Source organism: Corythoichthys intestinalis, chromosome 9, assembly GCF_030265065.1.
Source record: "Corythoichthys intestinalis isolate RoL2023-P3 chromosome 9, ASM3026506v1, whole genome shotgun sequence".
Lineage (NCBI taxonomy): Eukaryota > Metazoa > Chordata > Actinopteri > Syngnathiformes > Syngnathidae > Corythoichthys > Corythoichthys intestinalis.
The window spans coordinates 6,500,902-6,525,550 of NC_080403.1; the positions used below are offsets into that span (position 1 = coordinate 6,500,902).

At 40.2% G+C, this 24,649-nt stretch overlaps 1 protein-coding gene across 2 annotated transcripts; it reads right to left on the minus strand.

Annotated features, from left to right (window-relative positions):
* Positions 1-66: 66 nt before the first annotated feature.
* On the minus strand, positions 67-24,263 carry LOC130921741 (isotocin receptor-like). Of its 2 annotated transcripts, none has more exons than XM_057845979.1 (3): positions 23,198-24,263; positions 3,086-3,345; positions 67-1,585 (listed from the first exon to the last, which is right to left on the minus strand). In XM_057845979.1, the coding sequence occupies exons 1-2, from the start codon at positions 24,114-24,116 to the stop codon at positions 3,101-3,103; spliced, it is 1,164 nt and encodes a 387-aa protein (XP_057701962.1). In that variant the 5' UTR covers positions 24,117-24,263; the 3' UTR covers positions 67-1,585; positions 3,086-3,100. The 2 variants fall into 2 exon arrangements, with proteins under 2 accessions (XP_057701962.1, XP_057701961.1); XM_057845978.1 differs by having other exon boundaries at positions 3,080-3,345.
* Between the last annotated feature and the right edge of the window lie 386 nt (positions 24,264-24,649).

Sequence of the window (24,649 nt, forward strand, 5' to 3'; positions counted from 1 at the left end):
CAAGAATTTAGGCGCTATAATGGTTACGTCATGCTGGTTTCACAATCAACAGCTATTTGACCGATATAATGTAACATTCCACTTTCTTCTCCTTGTAGATGCTCTTCTGAAATATTTTCCTTCTACCTCTCTAAATCCTAGGCCATCTTTTACAGCGAACTTATCCACATCAATACCAAGTCCAGGAAAGAAGTGCACCTTCCAAAACAACTGTCATATGAAAGTGCAATAGATGCTTTTGCATCAGTGAAGACAAGGTGAGCAAGGTTATAGGTCAAGGTGAAAAAAAAAAGTTGCATTTTAAAGTGTTCTGTGTTTCTTTATATAGGTTTGTGTAGGTGGGAGTCAATCATATTGTAATAACATTTGTAATTTATTTTATTCATTTGTATTTGAAGTGTTTTGTAATTGGTGCTTTTGAATAGTTACTAGAGCATTTTTCTTTTAATTTCTGCACGTGTTCGTTGTCTTTTTTTATATAATAAATTACAAAGAGGTAATGTGCTTTTTCAGTGTGAGCGTTTGAATGTTTGTGGTGAAAATGGTGGTGGGGGGGGGGGGGGGGGCATCAAATATGTTGCCTAGGGTACCAAATTGGTCAGGAACGGCCCTGAGAGCGCCCTATATATGAAACAGTTTTCAGATAGGCCATTCATTCAAGGTGTATATTATATTATGCCTTATAGAAAATGCAGTTCATTATTTACAAAGTCATATTATATTACAAGAGATTTGATTTGTCTTAGAATCAACATACTGTAGTTTTTCTGTCATCTACCTAGGACGGATAATATATACATGACTTCTTGCCCTAAACTTCTGTTTTTGCACTTTCCATTCAGTCACATTCAACATAAGAGACATTCAAATTACACAGTAGGAAACTGTTCCCCTTCCTTCTAGCATACAACCACAGAGAGGCAGTCAATTCATATGCAGACTTGAATCTGACAGTACTTTGGATACGGCTCACTAATACACTTGAATGCAAAGGGATACTGACAGAAATGGTGGTCTCACAAATGCCTTTGAAAACATTAATCTGTGAAACAAAATACACAAATGTTATGCCTCAGGCTTTGTTTGATATTTGCACTGAGTAAGCAATAGCACAACCTCATAAATGCAAAACATCCATAGTTGACTGAAATGGTTCTTTATTGTATTGCATGTATCCTTGGAAATTGCAATCATAATATTATTAAAGTAAAAATGAGCAGTGTCCTGGGTGGTCCACCACTATTGTTGACCACTTAAGAAAGTGATCCAGGGTTGCCATAATGTTATTCTTTTGTTGAAAGCGGCTTCTATTCTACTAACTGAAAAGTGTGGTAGATGTTTGAATAACATATTTTACAGTTGTGTATGATTGTCATTGAAGACACAACAAAAGCACAGAGAAGCCAGGCTTCACTGTTCTCCCTTAGTATTCACATCGAAATTGTATACAATTGTCAAGTGTTTAGATAGCACTTCAGTGAAACGTGCATTTTTATTGAATACGGAGTGATGGGGTATCGTGAAACGAGTTTTTTGGTCCTGCTGCCTTTCCACTTTCTCTGCTCTGTAGGACACCTCCAGCTTTCTGTGGGAAAAAAATCATACAGAGATTGGATGGTGCATGTCTCTTACATTGAGACACCTAAAAATGAAATAAGTGCTTAAGTGCTTGAAATAATTTTAAAAAATAGCTTATGGTTCATGAGTAGTCTGATTAAAATCAAAATTTCTGATTCATTCAGTGCTGAAAAGTTGGGACCACCAGAAATTGATATAAGACTCGTGAAGTACCTTTAAATGTTTTCGCTTGAGTGCCACCGTTTGTTACGATAGGTGAATATTAGTTATCACCTTTAATTAAATAGCCATAGATTTTACTAATGTTTGCTGTTGGGCCACTATTGCAATAAACTGTTATTCTAATGCCGGTTCATTTCTTGTCTTTCATTCAACCTAGATTAACGAGACTTTAATGTATGAGGCTAAAAAGGATGCCATTACGAGAAGAAAGTGCCACTATATTTACCGTAATTCTCGGACTATAAACTGCTACATTTTTCTTTCATTTTAAATCCCACGGCTTATTTGTTGATTTATTTGGGTTGTTTAACAGGGAACACTTTATTTGACAGCGGTGTCATAATCCTGGCATAAGACGGTTATGATCATGACATGACACTGTCATGGGCATTATTGAATGTTTATGACAGATGTCATTAAGTGTCATCCAGCAAATTTGATCACTAACGCCATTTATGTCCAGCTCGAATCTTTTACATCCATTCAAAATTGAGATAATTGTCGGACACTAAACGGCATCATTTAGATTTGACCGATTCCGATTACACGTTATGATTCCGGTTCCAAACGATTCTCGGTTCCAATTCTTTTAATAACCAGGGTAAAAAAAATTGCATAGTTTATATTAATTTCTTAACTCCTCGATTATTTCTTAAATTATATGAACTTTCAATTTCATATAATTTTTTCCGGTTGGTGGTTAGGGTATCGAGACCTGGAATCGAAATTTAAAAATTTGAACAGTTCCTGGAGAACTTGAGTGTTAGTCCCGGATCCCATCGATGCTCGATGCCCAAACCTAGTCTTAATGACGCCGCAGTCAAATAAAGTGTTACCGGTTAATATCTTTCGGTGAAAATATCCCATAATACAGCTGCAGCTTATAGTCTGGTGCGTCTTATTTATGAAAAAAATGCCGCTTTCGTGTCAATCTGGTGGGTGTTGGCTTATAGTCAGGTGTGCCTTAGAGAAAATTACGGGTAATCAAATCCATTGTATCTGGCAAAATGTTTAGTTCTGTGGAAAACAATTTAAAACAAGTCTCAAAGAAAAGTAATCACTGCCATATACAGTAAATCTCTAGGACATGTCCCCCACCTAAGCTTTCATTGCATAAAAATTAAATCCACAAAAACATTAGCCGACTCAGATTTGTCTTTGGCGAAATGGCTTTAAAATATGAAAGTTGTTTTTTATTATTTCGTGGATTCTACTGGCTGGAAATGACATTTCCTCTGAGGCTATTGAAGTAATGATGTGTCAGTAAAGAAGTACGTACACTCGCCTGTCAGCTGAGGTCTCAATGTGCCGGCCCGCCTGTGCTGGACGTGTGCGAGAGGCTCCTGTGACTGCTGTCTTTCTTTATGGCGTACGCGGAGGAGTTGTTATCGGGGCGGCTGCACGGGGATGCCTTCCCGTTGCGCCGACAGCAGAAAAAGCTGCACATCACGCCCTGGAACATGTGACCGGCAAAAAGCATGTAGATCCAGGGGTTGCAGCAACTGTTCAGACTGGCCAGCAACATGGCGATAATGAAGGCTGTGTCTGTTAGAAAGGAGACAGCCAGAATATGTATGAGTTTGGTCAAACTGACAATGGTTACGTTTACATGGCCATCTGTTTTTGGATTAAAAGCCTGATGTTTAACGCAAGGGAGTAGATTTGGTCTCAACATTGGTAGGAACGATATAACAGCATAACCTGCATGTACACCTTTTGCTCGGAAGGGCTACATTTCTCATGAATATGAACCTAATTAATTGATATTGTTACATCCCAAGGACGGCTCACGAAGGGAGTAACGTAAAACAAGCCACACAAGTTTACAAGTGGACACAATTTATTCACAATAATCAAACTCGCAATGAATATATACAAAATGCAAAAGAAACGCGGCTTCAGGGTAAGCCCAGGCCAAAACAACAAACAAAAGAACTACACTTAAACCCCACCGGCGTACTAAACCCTGATCGTAAAAAGGAAAGAACAAAAAGACAGCCACTACCCTAGCTTCCTACTCTCAACAAAACAGGAGAAAACGGGTTGAACAGAAATGGCAGCTTACCCTTACTGCTTCAGTGCTCTTATTTACAGTGGTGAACAAAAACGATCCAATAACGAATAAACACAAGAGACCTCACCGAAAAAGCGGGAGTGTATCAAACTAGTGATCAAACGCACACAAGAATGAATGGCGAGCCAACAGCTGGTAAGGAGGACCGCGGCACGAATACTGTCACTACATTTGTCACAGTTTAATTCATGTTAACAGTAGAAAAAACAAACAGAAAAGACACTTCTCTCTTTGCAACTTCCCACTTGAGTTTTGCAGGTTAGCAAATTCACACAGTTTAATTTTATTCTAACTCTGATGGAGATTGGACTTTCAGTAGCAAAATTAGTGGTGTTTCCCACCTCTACAACATTCGTCTTTTAAAATTACTTACAGTGGCTGCTGCCGGTCAAAAAAAAGTTCTAATATCCCTCCTCTTCGAAGAAGGCGGCATGTTGTCGACATGTATTTCTGTGGTGACTGTGTGAGCTTGCATGTGTGTGTCAAGTCATCAGCCAATCAATCGTGTTCTACAATATTATTGACATGGCTGCATTGAATGCATATGTGTTGTATCAGGCATTCACCAGAAGGCAAGAGAGACGGGGGGACTTCTTGGTGGGTCTTGCAAAGGAATTGGCTCACTCTCATGTTGGCGCAAAGAAGGCGCAGAAGGAAAAATTGCTCCGACTTCTAACACCTAGCCCCAGGAAAAGGACGAAGTGTCATATGTCACCACATAAAAAATGTTTTGTTTTGTTATCCCCCCCCCCCCCCCACATACTGTAGGCGAACTGCAGCTTTTGGAAGATGTAAAAAGGTTGTCCGCCCGATTGCCTGCCTGAGCGGTCCGCTCTCCGACAAAGCCAAGGCAGCCATGCCCTGCAAACACTCAAGATGCTAATTGGAGCAATCCAACCCTGTGGTTTTGCCAGTGTGAATGGGACTGACTAATGAGGACCTCAATGCTCATGAAACATATGCTGATTAGCGTCTAATGACACTTCTCTCGATATAAAAGGGATTTGTATCAACTGATCCACCCTTGGTAGTTCTAGGGGCAGTTTACATGGTGACTCTGCGACACAAAGATGCAATGACTGTGTTGCAGAAGGGCCTCGCCTTTATATGGTGTCGGCGAAAACGGAAGGCGATGATGCAAACCATTGAATCCGGGCTCCAAAGTGGAAGGATCCAAAGTGGGGGCTTGCTCTGCATCCATATCAATGGAAAGCTACCGCGCCGATAACGTCAGCACTCGCACATGTCACATTCGGCGTGCGCAGAGGTGCTACTGAACATTAAAAACAGCAAATATAGCGGAAAGTCGGCTTTAGTTTACTGTTTTTATAGTATTTTTAATTTAAATATGTTGAATGTTTCCATTTTTGGAGCAAAAGAAAAATGCCATTGCTTGGAGTGGGCGGGTATGTTGTCTCCTGGGCTGAGGAGGTTGTTGCGGTCAGAGTGCATCATTGGATGTCGCCTTGTACTTCTGCACTGCCCCCTAGGGCCTGCATGAATACTACATCGTTTTCATGCGGAATTGCGACATTGCTCGAATGGAGATGGAACCATATAAATGCAAATTAGAAATGTTTCGTAGTCTCGGAGAGTCACCATGTAAATGGCCCCCTGGTGTTAAATACAACAAATTCCATTCAATAACCTGCCACTTGTGCTGGCCGGGCCTTCAAGAACGCACCCTCAATGCACAGGTACGCCTATCTTGTTGCAGAGTTGGGTGCCAAATTCAAAAATACGTTTTGCATTGATAGGAAAATCCATGTATGCCGCACTTGACTGGAGACCACTAATTGACTATAGGTGCGATGTGAATACAGGAATTGGCCTTTTTCTCCACTATTACAAAATATAATGATTCAGTGTTTATTCACCTTATCAAAGAAGATTCTTCCAGCTGGGATGCACATGATAAAGGTGTTGTCGGTCCCTTAAGGATTACTGTGCTTTAATTGACTGATGTATGCATATTTTCAAATTAGATTATATCAAAATAAATGTACATGTAATACAAATAATAAAACAAATAAACAAAACAAATAATAAAAATAAAAATCTGTTCTGTGTGAAAAGTATTGAACCCTTTCATGCAAAAAATATAATTGCATTTATGGTCTGGTCTGCAAAACACTTAATGGCCTTGGACCACTCAAAACAAATCAAACTTATTTTTGAGGCAGCATTCAGTTACTATTCTCCTCACATCTGGAACATGTTACCTGAAGATCTGATCTGTGCTCACACCGTTAGTTCCCTTAAATTAGGGCTAAAACACTACTGTTTTACCACAGCATATTCATAACTGCCCATACAGTGTATCACAAAAGTGAGTACACCCCTCGCATTTCTGCAGATATTTACCGCATTTTTCGGACTAAAAGTCACGGTTTTTTTTCATATTTTGGCTGGGGGTGTGACTTATACTCGGGAGCGACTTATGTGTGAAATTATTAACACATTATGATATCATTTCACATGTTATTTTGGTGTTTTGGAGTGACACTGATGGTTTGGTAAACTTGTTAGCATGTTCTTTATGCTATAGTTATCTGAGTAACTCTTAATAGCTATGGCCACGTTCGCGTTCTGCCTTTGGCAATGTGTGTTCAATTGTATTATTGACTTTTTTATATTGAAATGCATGCTTTTAGTTTGTGGCGCTTTCACGCCCACGTGGGGGTGCACTTGTTTACTTGAAGAAGAGCGCTCAAACGCCAGAAGAAGACGGACAGCTACGTAGCTGTGAGTGAGTGGGCGAGTTAGCGAGAGAGAAACACGGCTGCCAACCTACGTTCATTGTTTATACTTTTAAAGGGATCCTCTATTTTTAAGACAAGTAATTCTTAAAAGATAAATGTTAGTATGAGTTATAATAATTTGATATTAAAACCCCTTTCAATGTTTTTGTTTCAATAAAGTTTGTAAAATTATTTTACGTGATAGGTCACCATTCTTGTTATGTCGCAGTGTGTGACGTCACTGGTCCCGTTGTCGAAATTCCAGCGTGTTACTCGTTAGCTTTCCCAACATGTCGTCAGTTCTACCCTTCCTATTTGAACCGGATCTGAAAAGTGAAGAGCAGCAGTCGGTCGTTCACAAGATGAGCTTCAGGGAAAAATGCGTGCAGCAAATACCTGATAAGACAAAAGTTGGGCAAAACTGGTGATGCGAGAGAGTGCTGTTAGGAACTCCGGTTGGGAGCGAGAGTATATGCTGTCCGGTTTTATTAGCAAATATTCAAGGTAAGCATATTGCGTTTTCAAACATATCCCAATATAATTATGTAGATTGTTAGCATTCAGAACTGTCGTGTGCTTTACATACAGTACAGGCCAAAGAGCACACCTTGTGTAATTCATGTCTTGTACATTGTAACGCATGGTAGCTAGGATATGTGTATAAAAGTATCAAAAAGGGGAGAAGCTTCCACTTATGCACATTTATTCACAAAAAATAATATTTCCACCTTGACCACTCCTCACTCGGGAGCTCAGCAGTATGCAAACACACGTTCCCTGACGAACTCCAACATTGTTGTAAGGTCCACGTCAGAGTCACTGTCGTCACTGTAGTGTGCCATAGTGCTTTAATTATTTAGTATGATTTGGGGAAAACTCCCACGAAGAATAGTCAACAAAAAAGATAGCAATAGTAATCCAAATCCGCGTTTTTTACTCACTCGAAGATCCAGGACTTAGACCGATCCCAGGCAGTGTTGCAGCCGTGATCAGGCCGTCGATTCCACAAAATAGACTGATCCGAAAAGTCGCTGTGGGACCGACGAATAAAAAAAATGGTCAGATCCGAAACAAATATGTTAGGTTTTGTGTTGGTTTTCTCCTTGTGTGACTTGTCTCTGTGATTGCCCATTAATTTCACCTGTTTTGCCTTCTCCCAGTGTCCTGCAATCTGCATCCTAGTGTGTTACCCAGCTGTTCCTCGTTGTCTCGTTACCCTTTGTCTACGTGTGTATATAAGCTCCCAGTTTCTTTTCAGTCCTTGTTGCGTCATCGTCAATGTCAATGCCCATGTGCTTGTCGATGTCAGTCTCCGTCAGTGTCTATGTCAACGCCAGTTTCAAGTCCTGTCCAAGCCCTCGTGTTCGTCTCAGTAAGTTTTTGATATCCAGCCTTTGTTAGTGACCTGAGTTATTTGTTGATACTTTGTTTTTGCTAGCCTTAATTAAATCGTTTTTGCATCGTCTACCTGCCTCGCCTCACTTTCCCTGCATTTGGGCCCACACACCGCTTGCCTGCCCCGCACATACGTGACAGAATGACGCAACCACTAGTGGACCCAGCGGGAAAAATCCAGCACCGTCGTACACGCCGACGACCGTCCGCATGTTCCCCTGATTATATTCTGCCTCGCCACGTTTTTTTAGATTCAGATTTTTCTGATTTTGAAGATCACGATTCATATGATTTCCTTTCTGACACCGACTCCGACCCAGGTTTTGATTCCATGCCTTATTCTTCACCCTCTCAGTTTTTGTCGCGCCTCGGTCATTCCACGCCCCCTTTCCAGCCTTTTTCCCTGGACCCTTACCTGGGTTCCCGTTTGGCCATCTACACTGGACCTCCGTGTGGTGGCCGGCGGGGGCGCCCAGGTAAGGGCCATAGTTCCCACTACCCTCCTTCGATTTCACCACGTAATGTGCCACCCAGTCTGCCACAGAACATTGTCCGGAAACCTCGGCGTGCTCGTCCGCGCCGACGGCATGGTCCCGCGCCGGCTCCCCGCAGTCAAGTTGCTCCCGCGCCGGCTCCCCGCAGTCAAGTTCCTCCCGCGCCGGCTCCCCGCAGTCAAGTGGCTCCCGCGCCGGCTCCCGCAGTCAAGTGGCTCCCGCGCCGGCTCCCCGCAGTCAAGTGGCTCCCGCGCCGACTCCCCGCAGTCAAGTGGCTCCCGCGCCGACTCCCCGCAGTCCTGTGCCCGCGCCGACTGCTCCTGTTTACTCCTGCAACCCCGCGCCGACTGCTCCTGTTTACTCCTGCGACCCCGCTGCTGTCCCGCCAGCAGACTCCTGCGACCCCGCTGCTGTCCCGCCAGCAGACTCCTGCGACCCCGCTGCTGTCCCGCCCGCAGACGACACCGCTGCTGTCCCGCCAGCAGACGACACCGCTGCTGTCCCGCCAGCAGACGACTCCGCTGCTGTCCCGCCAGCAGACGACGACGACTCCGCTGCTGTCCCGCCAGCAGACGACTCCGCTGCTGTCCCACCAGCAGACGACTCCGCGGCTGTCCCGCCAGCAGACGACACCGCGGCTGTCCCGCCAGCAGACGACACCGCGGCTGTCTCGCCAGCAGACTCCGAAGTTCCTGGCCCTCGCTCCCCGCTTCTTGCCACGGCTTGGCGGCATGAAAGATCGAGCACTGCCTCGTCTGGGACGCCCGCCTGATCGGCCCGTGCGGTCGCCAAACGTCTGACGCTCTGGACGCCCTCCAGATCGACCCGTGCGGTCAGCCCATGTCTGGCGTCCTGGACACCCGCCTGACTGGCCCTGACGGGCTGGTGTTGCTCCCTCCTCCCAGCAACCTTCTGACTTTTTGTTTCCTCTGGACGTCTGGGATCCGTCCCTTGGGGGGGGTACTGTTAGGTTTTGTGTTGGTTTTCTCCTTGTGTGACTTGTCTCTGTGATTGCCCATTGATTTCACCTGTTGTGCCTTCTCCCAGTGTCCTGCAATCTGCATCCTAGTGTGTTACCCAGCTGTTCCTCGTTGTCTCGTTACCCTTTGTCTACGTGTGTATATAAGCTCCCAGTTTCTTTTCAGTCCTTGTTGCGTCATCGTCAATGTCAATGCACATGTGCTTGTCGATGTCAGTCTCCGTCAGTGTCTATGTCAACGCCAGTTTCAAGTCCTGTCCAAGCCCTCGTGTTCGTCTCAGTAAGTTTTTGATATCCAGCCTTTGTTAGTGACCTGAGTTATTTGTTGATACTTTGTTTTTGCTAGCCTTAATTAAATCGTTTTTCCATCGTCTACCTGCCTCGCCTCACTTTCCCTGCATTTGGGCCCACACACCGCTTGCCTGCCCCGCACATACGTGACAAAATATTGCAGACGCGGTGGTGCCGTCGGTTCCAGAAAATAGACGGATCCCTTACTTGACTGAGGATCCAGGTAAAATGTTCGGGCGCCAGTTGTAATGCGTGGTGGGTAGGATACGTGCACACAGGGACCAAAAAGGGGGAGAAGCTTCCACTAATGCACATTTATTCATTAAAAATAATAATTCCACTTTGACCACTCACTTCACTCCCCTTGTTTCCATTTGACTGGAAATTGCATCTAAAAGCAGCACATCGTGGCATTTTACTTTGCGAGTTTAGGCAGCAGTAAGCAATTTTTGAACACGCTACACATTTGGAAAGATCCCAATTACGTCATCACTGCGAGCCTGCAAACCATGGCGCCAACTAACGGTCAAAATATGGACTAAATATTATAAAATATTGCCATTGATTTAAAATTTTATGTGTTTCTAACAACATATTTTAGTACAAGGGAACAATTGTGGTTTATTAGAGCCTACATGTATTTAAGTTAGAGGATCACTTTAAAATATCTCTACAGAGGCAACGCCTGTGTGTATCATCTTTTCTGTTGTTGTTGTGTGTTTTCCACCTGCGATCGGACACTTAGAGCCAGTTGTGTGGTTGTTTGAACGATGTGCTAATGCTAGCGAACGCATGCTAACCGTTTATGTCATTGCTGTAAGAGCACCTAATTATAATTTATTTACGTTGCGAACCTGTATGGTAACGAGGACGAAATTGATTCAGCAAATTATACGGACGTCCAGCCTGGTCATTTGGGAGTTCGCTGTATAGCCAGGACCGAACCGTATCGTCCTGGTGAGGACAGTATATTCGCATTTCGTTGTTCATGCACTGTACACTGTACATTAATTCAGCATGTTGTTCTCTATTGTATTTTAATATTAAATTGCCTTTCAAGATGACATATCTGTTCTGTGTGTTGGATTTTATCGAGTAAATTTTCCCCAAAAAAGGGGGCAACTTATACTCCGGTGTGATTTACATATGTTTCTTTCTCTTCGTTGGGCATTTTATGGCTGGTGCGACATATACTCAGGTGCGACTTGTAGTCCGAAAAATACGGTAAGTATATCTTTTCATGGAACAACACAGTCAAAATGACACTTTGACACAACGAAAAGTACTCTGTGTGCAGCTTATATAAATGAGATAATTTATTTTCCCCTCAAAATAACTCAAATTATAGCCATTATTATCTAAACCCCTGGCAACAAAAGTGAGTACACCGTTTAGAAACTATGTGCATCCCTAAATTGAGTAGCCTACTTTTTGTCATTTTCCCTCCAAAATGTCATATGACTCGTTACAGGAGTGCTGCCCGCATTGCTGTAGAGATTGAAGAGGTGGGGGGTCAGCCTGTTAGTGCTCAGACCATACGCTGCACTCTACATCAAATTGGTGTGCAATGCTGTCATCCCCAGGAGGAAGGCTCTTCTGAAGACAGTCCACAAGAAAGCCCGCAAACAGTTTGCTGAAGGCATGTCAACAAAGCACATGGATTACTGGAACCATGTCCTATGGTCTGATGAGATGGGTGGGCTTTCCTGTGTACCGTCCATTCTGTATAATATTTGGCTAAAAGCTAGCAAACGAGGCAACAAAAGCGAATAAACTGAGGGCATCATACCTGTGGAATAAACTAGATGAGGGGCTCAAGCAATGTCCAAGCATGACCCAGTTTAGGAAGTGGTACAAGCACATGGTTTTCACTGGGTATAGAGAAGAGGAAGGGGTTAAATTATAGGGGGGGTTTCACATATCTGTTATTGGCTAAGTCCTGTTTATTTTTGTTTATCTTGCATCTTATGTATATGGTTATTTAGTTTATTTCATTGTTAATATGAGGACTAGTTACATAGGGCGGATACATATAATTAAGGAATAGAAATGGGGGGTAGGTTTTAATAAGCAAATGCTTCATCCTACTCCTTTTTGGACACAATGAATAAATTCTGATCTTGCTTATTATTATCATTATTATTATTGTCTTAACTAATGTTTCTGTTATCTCGAGAATATCATTGGTTCTGTCTGATTTAAAAAAAAAAAAAAAAAATTCATTCTGTTTTTTGTTTGTTGTGTTTGTCTATTATTTTTATTTTTTTCTCATGTCCAAATAAAGCATTCATTCATTCACTCATGGCGAACCGTATTGCTAAATCTAAGAAACCTTTCACGAATGGAGAAAAACTCATTATGCTTGCGACCACGGATATTTGCCGACAAGTTTTAGGAGAGGCCGCTATTAAAAAAAGGTTAATTTAGTGTATGGTGAGTGACATTTTCCCTGCACTTAATATTCGTTTTTAGCCTTGACATGTTATTCTATATTTACTGTCATTTTCTGCCACACATTGCCGGTTGGTGAAAAAAAGGCCCACAACCCCGGTCCGTGGTGTAAAAAAGGTTGGGGACCACTGGTTTAATCCATCTGTAGGTGACTGGGAGATACATTTTTGATTGATTGATGATTTTATGACACTGCGTGGATGTGCGCTGGTCCTCATGGGAAATGCAGTTTCCTGAAGGCAAAACACTACCGCGTTTGTCCACTGGCGTTGCTAAAATGGCCCAAAACTGAAAAGTTACCCACTCTTGCTTTAATACATCTATTTATAATTATAAAACAAGAATATAAAAATACAGTAATGATTAATAATTTATATAATATGTAATAATAGTAATTGCTAATATTTAATCAACAAAAACAGTCACTTGCGCTGAAAAGGGCTCTTAAGAGGTCTCAACTTTTAAATACTGTACAGTAATTGTCCACCGTAGTGACCACTGTTCATGAAAGATTTGAAATCACTGAAGCGTGAGAGCCTAATCCAGCAAATTTATTTTCAGTGGACTGTGGCAGTCAATCCTAGGGTACAACAAATTGCAACTATTCGTAATTATGGACTAAAGTCTTCAGTAAACCCAATGTGCACGTCATGGGAATGTGGGAAGAGCTGGAGCACTCAGAAGAAAAAAAAAGAAAATAAAAAAAACAAACAGACAAACATGGAGTAGAAGCAAATTGTACACCTCAAATCTTTAAACTAGGAATCAAACTTGCTAAACATATTTAGCATAAACATGTTTTTTTTCCTTTAAAAAAAAAAAAAAAAAAATCCATCCTCTACACTTGTCACTTCAATGGAAAAAAGACATACAATGGTTTCACTCCACGTGTCCTTACTGTCCATACGTACATCAGCCACAGCTCAGGCCAGCTGGACTGATGCTACAAATCATTGTTAAGGCAAAGCAGGAAGGTCAACCTCAGAAACATCTGGCATTATAAGTAAATTTGCCACACAAATCGAACTCCAGGTTGCTTGGTGCATTTCTGTCGGAACAAATATGAAGAATGTCTTCAGTCCAATGTGACTGTCCTGCATGGAAAAAAGTCATTTGTTATTCATGGAACTGATTAGAATTCCAGTTATGAGAGGCAGAGAATGCACGGGGGGGGAGTATGCCACTGGGACAAAGAGAAGATCTTTCCATGTTTTTGGTTTTTAATGCTAATGGGGTGCAAAGGATTTAAAGTGTGTCGGATGATTTTCTCCTGAAAGTGCTGAACCCTTCTGTGCATGATGGTGTTTTGACACCAGCATGTCAATCTAGTGGAATATGCTGAGTTGGAAAATGACTAGGATGGAGCAGTCCTGCAGGGAAATACCCTGAAATGACACCGAACTTTCATCCCCGTTTGACTTATCGTTTACATTTTTTCCAAAGCCGGAGATGAAACGGTCGTCTTCATTTCACGCCTCTTTAGCGAGCGCCGCTGTGAGAATGAAGACGAGGTCATGTTGAAATCCAGAAGAGGATTATGATGACAACACCATCATTTATTCGATTAGTAGCGTGCACTATATCAAAGACAAGAAGTTAAGCAAACATTGCATGAGTGCACAAAGTCCCATTTGGAGTTCAAGCCCTGTTGAGCTCATTAAAGCGTACTTCCCTATATGGCTCCTAAACATGAGAAGCGATCGGGAATCAAGCGATGAAGAGTGCAAACACCCACTTAGAAATGAGGGAATATGTCAAACAACAATTCAATACCTTACATTTTTAACAAAGAAGTAAAAAAATACATTTAATCCATTATTTTCTGTTTTTTTTTCCCAATCTTACGCTATACAGAATATAGTGGCAAGACAATGCATTCTCAAATGCCTGCTGGCCTAATTCTATTCAGAAAGCTTTAGTTTTGAGGCCACTGTATCCTTTATCATCAGAGTTGAATAAACTGCAGAAGTGATGGGCATAACAATTGAGTGAGAGTTACTAATTGAATTGTGAAGGGATTGTGAGAAACAAGGTGCACAAGGTGGCTGAAGTGCATTGTTTAGTTGTGCTCAGTGACTTTCTGTGTAAAGATCAACATCAGCTATGCTATTTCTTAAAATTTATATCAAAATGTTATTTATGAAATGTATAAACATACCCTTTTGTAAATAGATTTGCATTGTTGACCATTAAAAAATTAAATACAATTTGAATAATAACAATTTATTCATTGTGAAATTTCCCCATTGATGATGTGGAAATGTGGTGAAATGCCCATCCCTCATCGATATCCAAACCAAACACATTCATCATTGGAATCCCTGTACAACAACCACTTAACCATTTAGTATGACAACGACAACAACAATACCGTAAATATATAAGAACCCTACATTTAAGGATAGTAATATGAATTTACCTTAAAATTCCTGCTTAATGTTTAAAATGGTTAACATAAGGGGTGTCCCGATCCGGGATCGAAAATCGGGCCGATCACGCCATTTTTCAGAAGATCGGAATTGCGTGAAAAGGATCAGATAAAAAAATATACAGTATATATATTAGGGCTGTCGACCGATTAAAATTTTTAATCGAGTTAATTACAGCTTAAAAATTAATTAATTGTAATTAATCGCAATTAATCGCAATTCAAACCATCTATAAAATATGCCATATTTTTCTGTAAATTATTGTTGGAATGGAAACATAAGACAAGATGGATATATACATTCAACATACGGTACATAAGGACTGTATTTGTTTATTATAACAATAAATCAACAAGATGGCATTAACATTATTAACATTCTGTTAAAGTGATCCATGGATAGAAAGACTTGTAGTTCTTAAAAGATGAATATTAGTACAAGTTATAGAAATGCTATATTAAAACGCCTCTTATTGTTTTCGTTTTAATAAAATTTGTAAACTTTTCAATCAAATAAACTAGCAGCCCTATTCTGTCCTCAATGTGTGTGAGTACACTAATTGACAGATAGCGAACATAAGTTGCAAAAAGAAATCAGACGGTGTGGCAAAGTTGCATGGGCTTTAGTGAAGTCATCTCTTTTTGACAGGAGCACGTTTCTTGTATTTTTGTAAAACTGAAAATAACAAGGCAATGTGTCAATAACTTGCATAAATCACAAAATAACATAAAATGTACACACACGTGTCCATTTGAGCAGTAGCACTAGCCAATTAGCTCACAAGCATCTAACAATGTAACTGCATTTCACCATATATGTGAACAAATTCAAATACACATCATCAATAACTATCTAATGCTCATGAATATAAACAAAGGAGGAATATAACTCACAAGCGATGCATGTATTAGACACAAACAGTGTGATGGGGCTATGAGAACTGCCACTGAATACTGGATGCGGACGTTAGCTGGTCTGAATAGCACTGTCTATTAGTGTGAGTTCGCGTCGACATATAATCATGTCAGAAAAGCGCGCCGAAACCCAAATAATCAGCTGCACTGAATCGCCAGCAGAGGGCGACATTACGCCACATAACATATGCAAGTCACACCCAAGCGCCAGCAGAGGGCAGAAAAACTCCATAAAACACAATTAACAAGTTGGCCTTTCACTGTACTGACATTTAAATCTGTCTGAGCGGGCCTAGTGCGTTAATTGCGTCAAATATTTTAACGTGATTAATTTAAAAAATTAATTAAAGCCCGTTAATGCGATAATTTTGACAGCCCTAATATATATATATATATATATATTATTGTGGTGGCTAGCGTCGCCAATGAGAGCCAGTTGACATTTTACAATACGTTACTGCCACCTTGTGTGTGGTCATAATAATTCACTGCATCCATTGTGTGACGCAGTATGGAACACATGCTCATTCACTTTCACAGTACACAGCCTGTCAGTAGCATTGACGCTGTTGAGTCCTTTCTGTTATGTTTCTGCCTTGGAACAATATGTCTGTAAGTATTTTACATCTATACCAACTTTTTAATGTGCAGTATATGTGTGTTTATGGGGAAAAGCAATATGAACGAAATTTCTTAATACAGTGATCCCTTGCTACTTTGCGCTTCAAACTTTGCGCCCTCAGTCCATCGCGGATTTTTTTTCAATTAAAAAATAAATAAATACAAATGATCTGTCACGAGCCGATCGCGTAGTCTCACGCTCACTACCACCCTCAACCTCCCTGCGCTTTGATGGTCAGGCAGTGCACCGGAGTTCCTTATTAAAGTTAACGATGACCGACAGACGGTTAATGTTTGATGTTGCCAGACACTCGAATTTCAAAGCGCCGCATTCGTCAATCATCGTTAAACTTTTAAACAGTTGCTGTGGCAACTCATTGTGTGTAAGTGAGCAGCTTGAGCAGATTTGAGTGGACTCACTCAATGAAGCATTTAATTAAGCCAAGCATTTTTGCTGGATGCTGCTCCCACGACCCGACCCCAGATTAAGCGGTAGATGATGGATGGATGGATGGATGGATGGATGGATGGATGGATGGATGGATGGATGGATGGATGGATGGATGGATGAATGGGTGCTTAAAAAACATTTATTAAAAAAAAAAAAAACTATATATATATATATATATATATATATATATATTTTTTTTTAATTATACTTTGGGGGAAAAGTGAAAAAACATGTCTTAAATGTATCTCTTTCCAATGATAAATCTGAATAAATATATTGAACACACACACAAAACTTTGGTGGGGGGGTGGGGCGTTGCTACTTCGCGGTTTTTCACTCATCACGACGGGTTCTGGTCCCCATCAACCGCGAAAAATGAGGGATCACTGTATATTTGCTTTATAGAAGCTAAACTATATTTATCGCTTGTAGCTCAAGTGAAGTGTGGTGTCTTCATGGTGTTTGTATACCAGTGTGTATTGTGCAGTTGTGTTGAATGCATGCATGTTTCTTTGTTACAGTTTCACAAATTTAAACGAATTACTTCATATAAAAACAAGAAAAGACCAAGCCTTGTGTTTTATTGGAGTACATACAGTACAATGTTAGCTGGCTGTTGGGCAGTGCACAAAAACACTGTTTTAGGCAGTACACTTATATATTTTTTATTTCGTTTTAGGAGCTAAGAAGTGATAAAATAATCCAGAAATACAATGGCATTGCCAAAAGAAACAAAAATATTGACGTTTTATCCCCTGCAACACTCCCGGAAAAAGAGAAAGAAGGTACTGTAAACAGTACAGTACTATAACATGTTTGAACAAAAGAAAAAGAAAAAAAACATTTTTTTTCCCTGTATCGGATAGGGACTCGGTATCGGCAGATTCTAAAAATCAGGTGACTCGGGTGCAAAAATATGCGATCGGGACATCCTAGTTAACATTGAAAGCTCAGTGAAATCAAAAGAGACTATCAACAGCACCTATGCTATTTCTTACATTTATTGTGAATTTTATTTTGTTAATCTAATGTTTTATTTTACATTGTTTTGTTTTGTTGTTATGTTTACCTTAATTGAATGTATTATTTTAAAATGTTTCCTTATTGTGAGACTAGTATATCTTCTCTTTAACATTAAATGGACGAAATCACCTGTGTTTTTCTTCTTTAAAGAATATTACGTATCATGTTACATAACGGTATTTTGATCACTGAATTTTTATGACGCTGTCCAAGAAAAAGCTATAGTTATTATTTGACAGACTAATTATTTATTATTTGTTTTAACTTATATTTATTGTTTTCTATGATTAAATATTACATGTATGTAGTTTTTATTCCATCAATATTCACTGCTAAATAACGATACATTGAAGACGCTGATAACTTTTTTTACATAATACCTTTGAGATGACTCAATTTTGGATTCCAATTGAATGTTTATTGCAATAACCATTGATTGAATGACATTTTTTTTACTGGAGTAAATTGGTCTATAAAATCTACTGTTGAAATATAAATAATTAAAAATATATACATATATACGACTTCTTAACTCAAGACTCATTGCATAATCATATGTCCGCAATGACTGAATGATCACAAATAGTTCCCTGCTCTTGACTCCACTCTCTGGAGTCATCCTTTTCCCCTCTCTGTGGATCTCATGGATTTTTCCTCCCACTGATAAACAGTGTCAGTGACACTATCGTTCACTGACTAGTGGTCCCATTGGGAAAAAGTCTGCAACACCATTCAGGTCCATTGCTTCAGGGAAAGAAATGAAAAGAAATGCCTTATCTCATGCAAAGAAGGGCACAAAATAGCCTTTGCTACAAGCTATTGAGTCTCAATGCTAGCTACACCAGCAAAAAAAAATGCAAACTAACTATTGATCTAAAATTCAAAATGATCTGTCACTTTTTTCAGCAAATTTATCTTATATCTCATGATTGACCTACCGATAACGCAGCATCAAGACTAACATGGGGTTTAGTATCTTGGTGAAGGATACTTAAGACATGACCACCAGAGCAGGGAGATTGAATCCGTTACCAGGTTGGCAGATGGCTAGCAGAGAGCCATGCCACCTCAGCATTAAGTGATCTGAGTAATACTTTTTCATGGGGCTTCAAGTTAACTTGCTTATGGTATAATAATTGTCACACTTATATACATACTACCCTTAAACAAACACAAAAATATATAGTAGATTGTAAAATATAGATAGAAGTTCATCATATATTTTTTGGGATATCATAAGGATGTACAGGTGTACTGAATAACACAAAGGTGTGCAAGATACGGCCTGCTGGCCACATATCCGATCAGGTCCTGAAAGCATTTACATTACCAAGATTCCTACTTAACAGGATATTACAAATTGCAGACTTCTGATCAAGGCCACAAAGATTTCAAAGCATTGTTTGACCAGTGCTACAGGTGCCTCAAAATAAAAACATGCAAACTTAGATATAGCATTTTTCCAGAAGCCGTGACTGCCATAAACAGCAACAACATTTAAATCAATGCGCTATTATTATCTTTAAATATTGTTATTATTGTCTTCTTTATTAATTGATTACTTTATTAACTGTTTTATGTGATGAATAATGAGCGTTTGGCTTAACTACTTTACTGGAATAGCATTTGAATGTTGATGCATTCATTGAATTCTACTAATTTCAAACTAATTTTCCACACTCAAAGAAAATGCACATGCACTATTCCAACTTTTAAATAGGTGTTTTTCATTGTACGTATATACACATTAGATATGTGTTTTTACACATTACTGAACCCATTGTTGTATTTATCATGTAAGAGAGCCAATTAAAACACTTATGAATAAGCATTGGTTAATATATACATTACGTAATTATAACTTTTAAATAAGTGTTTTTCATTGTATACTAAATACACATTAGCTTTGTGTTTTTACACATGACTGAATCCATTGTTATATTAATTATGTAAGAGAGTAAATTAGAACACTTATGAAAAAGCACTGCTTAATATACTGTATATGTAACGTGATTGCACAATTTGTATGACTTTATTTCCCTCTAAGGTTGCCGTACACAGCAAAATCTGCTGTGTTGATTTTTTTGGTGTAAATTATTTTTGAGTTGATTGGTGTTGATTTGGGTGTTGTTGGTGTAGTGTTAATTAAGTGAGTTGATCACAGACACCCCTGGCAAAGGTAAATGTACTAACAAAGTTAATCAGCTACACCTGGTTTAAGTGCTCTTAGTAGTGTTGTCTGTAAATAGCTGGAGTGTGTTCGTTTGAAAAAGGACAATATGAGTAAGCCTGACTTCTGTGCTTACTTAAGGAATGCAAAGTCCCTCTGTTACCTCTCACGAGCGCAACAGTAGGGTAAAATTGTCATTTAGGCCCATGTTCTGCACTTGGGTCCCCCACTCATCCAGAATAATAACAACATCACAATAAATATTTAAAGATAACACTCCTATTGTAAGAAAACAAAAGGTGGTTGCGTGTTTTGCATGTAAAAGGTTTGATTAGGAATTGCTTAACTTGTTCAGGTAGTTTAATATGTCTTACTTAAATCATTTAGGGATTTTTCATTTTACGACATAACTTAAAAGTTACTTAAAGCAGTTGTGTGTAACCACTTGAAATAAGGTTCCTGCATAAATAACATTTCTTTTTTTATTTTATTTTTTATTGTGGTTACACATTTTGCATGTAAAAGGTTTGATTAGGAATTGCTTAACTTGTTCCAGGTGTTTATTAAGTCTTACTTAATCATTTAGGCATTTTTCATTTAACTACAGAACTTAATAGTTACTTAACCCTTAGATGCATAAGTAGGTCAAAAATGACCAGGTGAGGTAATTCATGTTCCAGGTATTCCTCAAAAAACATGTTTTTGATATAATGCCATTCAATTTTTTGATGAACATTTTATACATTTGAAGAAATTGCCATTTTTGTATTACTACCCTAAGCTTCCACAAGTGGGTCAAAAATGACCCACATGCGTTTTCTATGGAATCCAATGGGAATCTTTCATTCTTATCAACTTTGTCTGTCAGACTAGGTACGTATGTACCTAGTGACATCCCTTAAGATTATTTTACACAGCAAGAGCTAATACGTGTACTATAAGTATTATGTCCATATAGTATTTTGTGTGTGTCTTTCATGAGTCATTATTATTTATCAACAAATTAAACTACTTCATAACTAGCAAGCTAACTAAGGCTAGATTCATACCACAAGTCCTAATGCACAATTCCGATTTTTTGTCATATCTGTTTTTCTGGCGTACCTGTTCAGACTGCCTTTGTCCATTGAGCCTGTTCAAGTATCAAACATGCGCTCTAATTCGCAGTCTGAGATGGCCCACATGAGAGAAAACCGAGCATTGTCAGGCTTATTCTTAACCCATTTTTTTTTAAATTACTGTTGTCAAGCCAGCTCCTTCCCCAAAAACCGCGTTCAAGCTAGGCGCTAAGGCTAATGCACAGCTGCACCTCTACCGTAGCACCCTGTCTCTCGCGCTCTTCGCTGATGTTAATTGCAAATTCCAATTTGAGGGACTTGACAGTTCGGACCGCAGACACATTCTGGAAAAATGTGGCCCGGATGGGATTTTAACCACATTCGAAAGTGACCTGGATCAAATTTGAAAATGGTCCACTTTTATGCAACTTTTCCCGTTCAGTCGAGTCGGAAAAACACAAAAAAATTGTATTTGTGCTAGATTTACAGCTGAAATGGTCCTACAGATGTTGGATGATGGAGAGGCAGTGACGGGGTTGGATTCAAGTGTCCAAAATTTCTGATGATGAGGACCCAGACTATTGTCCAGGTGGCAGTGGCAGTTGTCCACCTGGAAATCCAACTGAGCAGGATAAATCTGACTCATAAGATTCCACCTTTGTGTCCTCTGAAGAAGAAAGTGTACAAACCATGGCCAACAGAATGAGTTGGTAGGGCTCTTACTAGAGAGAATCACCTCCCACCCAGGGCAGAACACAGAGCCACAATATCCTCAGAAACCGGTCAGTGCCTCCACAAGGGCTTAGCACCGCTATCTCATCAAAAAGATGCATGTGAGCTCTTCATCATTGATGATAAATACAAGGAAGGATGAAGTCTATTGCTGTTCTGTTTTTGTTTTTTCCCCCAAAAAAGTTAATTGAAGCATAAAGATATTTCAAGCATGAAATCATTCTTGTGTGGCCCTAAATATTATACTAAATAATATACAACTGATTATTCTTCACCAAAATGGCATAAAAACACATTGGTTCTAATATGGGTCATTTTTGACCCACTTATGGAAAAGTGTAGGGTCCAGTAACTTGTGCATCTAAGGGTTCAAGCAGTTGTGTGAAACCACTTGAAATAAAGTCCTTGCATAAATACCATGTTTAATTTTTTGAGTGCAGCTCACTACGGGCCGGGGGTGAACTACACCTTCAACCGGTTACCAGACAATCGCAGCAGATATATTGCAGATCATAAAATAAAGGCAAGGCAAGGCAAATCTAGTTGTACAGCACAATTCAACACGAGGCAATTCAAAGTGCTTTAAATCACATGAAGATCCACGAGCAGAGATAAAATAATTTGTAAAAATCAAATAATAAAAAAAAAAAAAGTTAACACAAACACAGTTGAAACAGGAAATAAAATTATACATATGAATCACATTAAATCCTTGATAGAATTTCAAAAACTACGTCATAATAATTGAAATCGGGAATGGAAATAAAGCAACAACAACAACAAAAGAATATAAAGGAAATAGCTTGAAATCTGAAATATATAGACAGTTATGAATATGCTGTGATAAACAAAGCGTTTTCAGCCCTGATTTAAAGGAGCTAGCAGTTTGAGCACACTTCAGAACTTCTGGCAACTTTTCCCAGAAGTGAGGAGCACTAAATGCTGCCTCACCCTGCTTCGTTCTTCTTCTTGGAACATACAAGAGACCGGTTCCAGACGACCTTAGGGGTCTAGATGCTTCATAGGGATCCACCAACTCATGTATTTTGGTCCAAGGCCATTAAGTGATTTATAGACGAGCAGTATAGTACTTTATAGTCTATTCTTTGAGTCACTTAGATATTACTTAGATATTTGCTCATAGACTTGATTTAATCATATACAAATATATGAATTTATTTTCGAAGAATTTGTAGCTGATTGGGGACAGTTTTGAAGTACAGGACCTAAACTTCTATTGGTTTTACTCAATCAGGTTATGTTTTTAATTTATTGTTATTATTATTACATGTTGGTTGACATGTGCACGCATGTATAGGTATTTTTGCTGTACTGTGTATTGTTCCACCTGAAGGTGCACACCCCTATGCAGGTGTCAGAAAAATTGATTGAAAAATGATTAGAAATTTAAACTAATTAATTAATAATGTCACAAACATTGAATGAATTTATTAATAAGTCATTTTTTCAATAAGCGTCCAAATCTTCATGAAAGAAATCTAAAAAGCTGACAGTCACACTTCTCAAATTAGACGTGAGTGCCTTATTGAACTAATAATTTTAGGTGGTCTTACCTTCTCGTGGAGCGGCGTCATCCCACGCAGACCACATCTGAACGAAGAAAAATGGAGTCCAGCAAACTATGTAGGCCAGCACCACCACGAAAGTCATTTTCACAGTACGGATTTTGGCTTTGGAGATGAGCCTGACGCTGCTGACCCGACACAGGTAACGCGCCCCATTGGGTGCCAGACCTAAGAAGTGGTCCCTCCTGGTTTTCAGGTTGACGTTCTGCCAGATCTTGACACAAATCAGGCCGTAACACACGCTAAGGACGCCAACGGGGAGGATGTAGATGCTGAGGGTCATCCAGGTAACGTACGCTTTAGCGCCCCACGGCTCCACAAAATCCCCCCAGCAGTCGTACACTCCGTCCCCGACCTCCAGCAGGGAGAAGATGTACACCTGAGGTGTGCTGAATATGAGACTTAACAGCCACGACGTGCCCACGCACACGCGGTCTCTTCTCCTGCGCAAGGGTCGGAGTGGCTGACATATGGCCAAGCACCTGTCGATGGACATCAGCACCAGCATGTAAGTGGACGCGAACATGCCCACCACCTGCGCGTACTTCACCAGCCTGCACAGCACGTCCGGTCCGCAGAAGCGGAAGGTGATTTTCCAGATGAGCTGCGGGAGAACCTGGAAGACAGCCACTACCAGGTCGGCGATGCTCAGGTGCCTCATAAAGTAGAGCATACGGGATTGGCGTGGTTTGGCGGCGCGGATGGCCCACAGCACGCACAGGTTGCCGCTCAGCGCCAGAAGCAGAACCAGCCCCAGCACGGCTACCTCCACTTTAGCCACTTCGTCGTTACGTTTCAAAGGGTTGGCAGAAGCGTTGGCGGAGTGACTCCCGTTGTCCCACGCGCGCCCCTCGGCCCACGACGTGTTGTGGGGCTGGCTGTCGTCCGTGTGTAAAAACTCCTCCATTGTGCCGCGTAAAAAGGCGCAGCCAGTGGTCACATAATGAAGCCGTACTCCAGGTACTCTCCAAGCGATTTAATTCGATTATTGCTCAAATTTCAAAAGAAGACATGATATGGTAACAAGTTTACCTTAGAAATGAAAGTGTCTAACTGAGTCTATAGTGTGAATGAATGTCTGCTCTGTTGTGGAGTTTTATGGGCAAGCCAGTTCCCTCCCCTACGTACTGTATATCGTCTGCAGCCCTCGTGATGGGGATGCAACTAATACATCACGTCCACACTCCCTTTACATTTTAATATTTTACGTAAACTACAGTGTATCACAAAAGTGAATACACCCCTCGCATTTCTGCAGATATTTAAGTATATCTTATAATGGGACAACAGACTAAATGACACTTTGACACAATGGAAAGTAGTCTGTGTGCAGCTTATATAATATAGTTAGTTTATTTTCCCCTCAAAATAAATTAAAATATAGCCATTAATATCTAAACCCCTGGCAAAAAAAGTGAGTACACCCCATAGAAACTATGT

Coding starts and splice junctions, on each gene's coding strand:
- LOC130921741 (XM_057845979.1), bottom strand. CDS start 24,116: ATGGAGGAGTTTTTACACACGGACGACAGCCAGCCCCACAACACGTCG. Junction 3,346..23,197: donor TGACGCCGCTCCACGAGAAG/GTAAGACCACCT, acceptor CCTTTCTAACAG/ACACAGCCTTCATTATCGCC.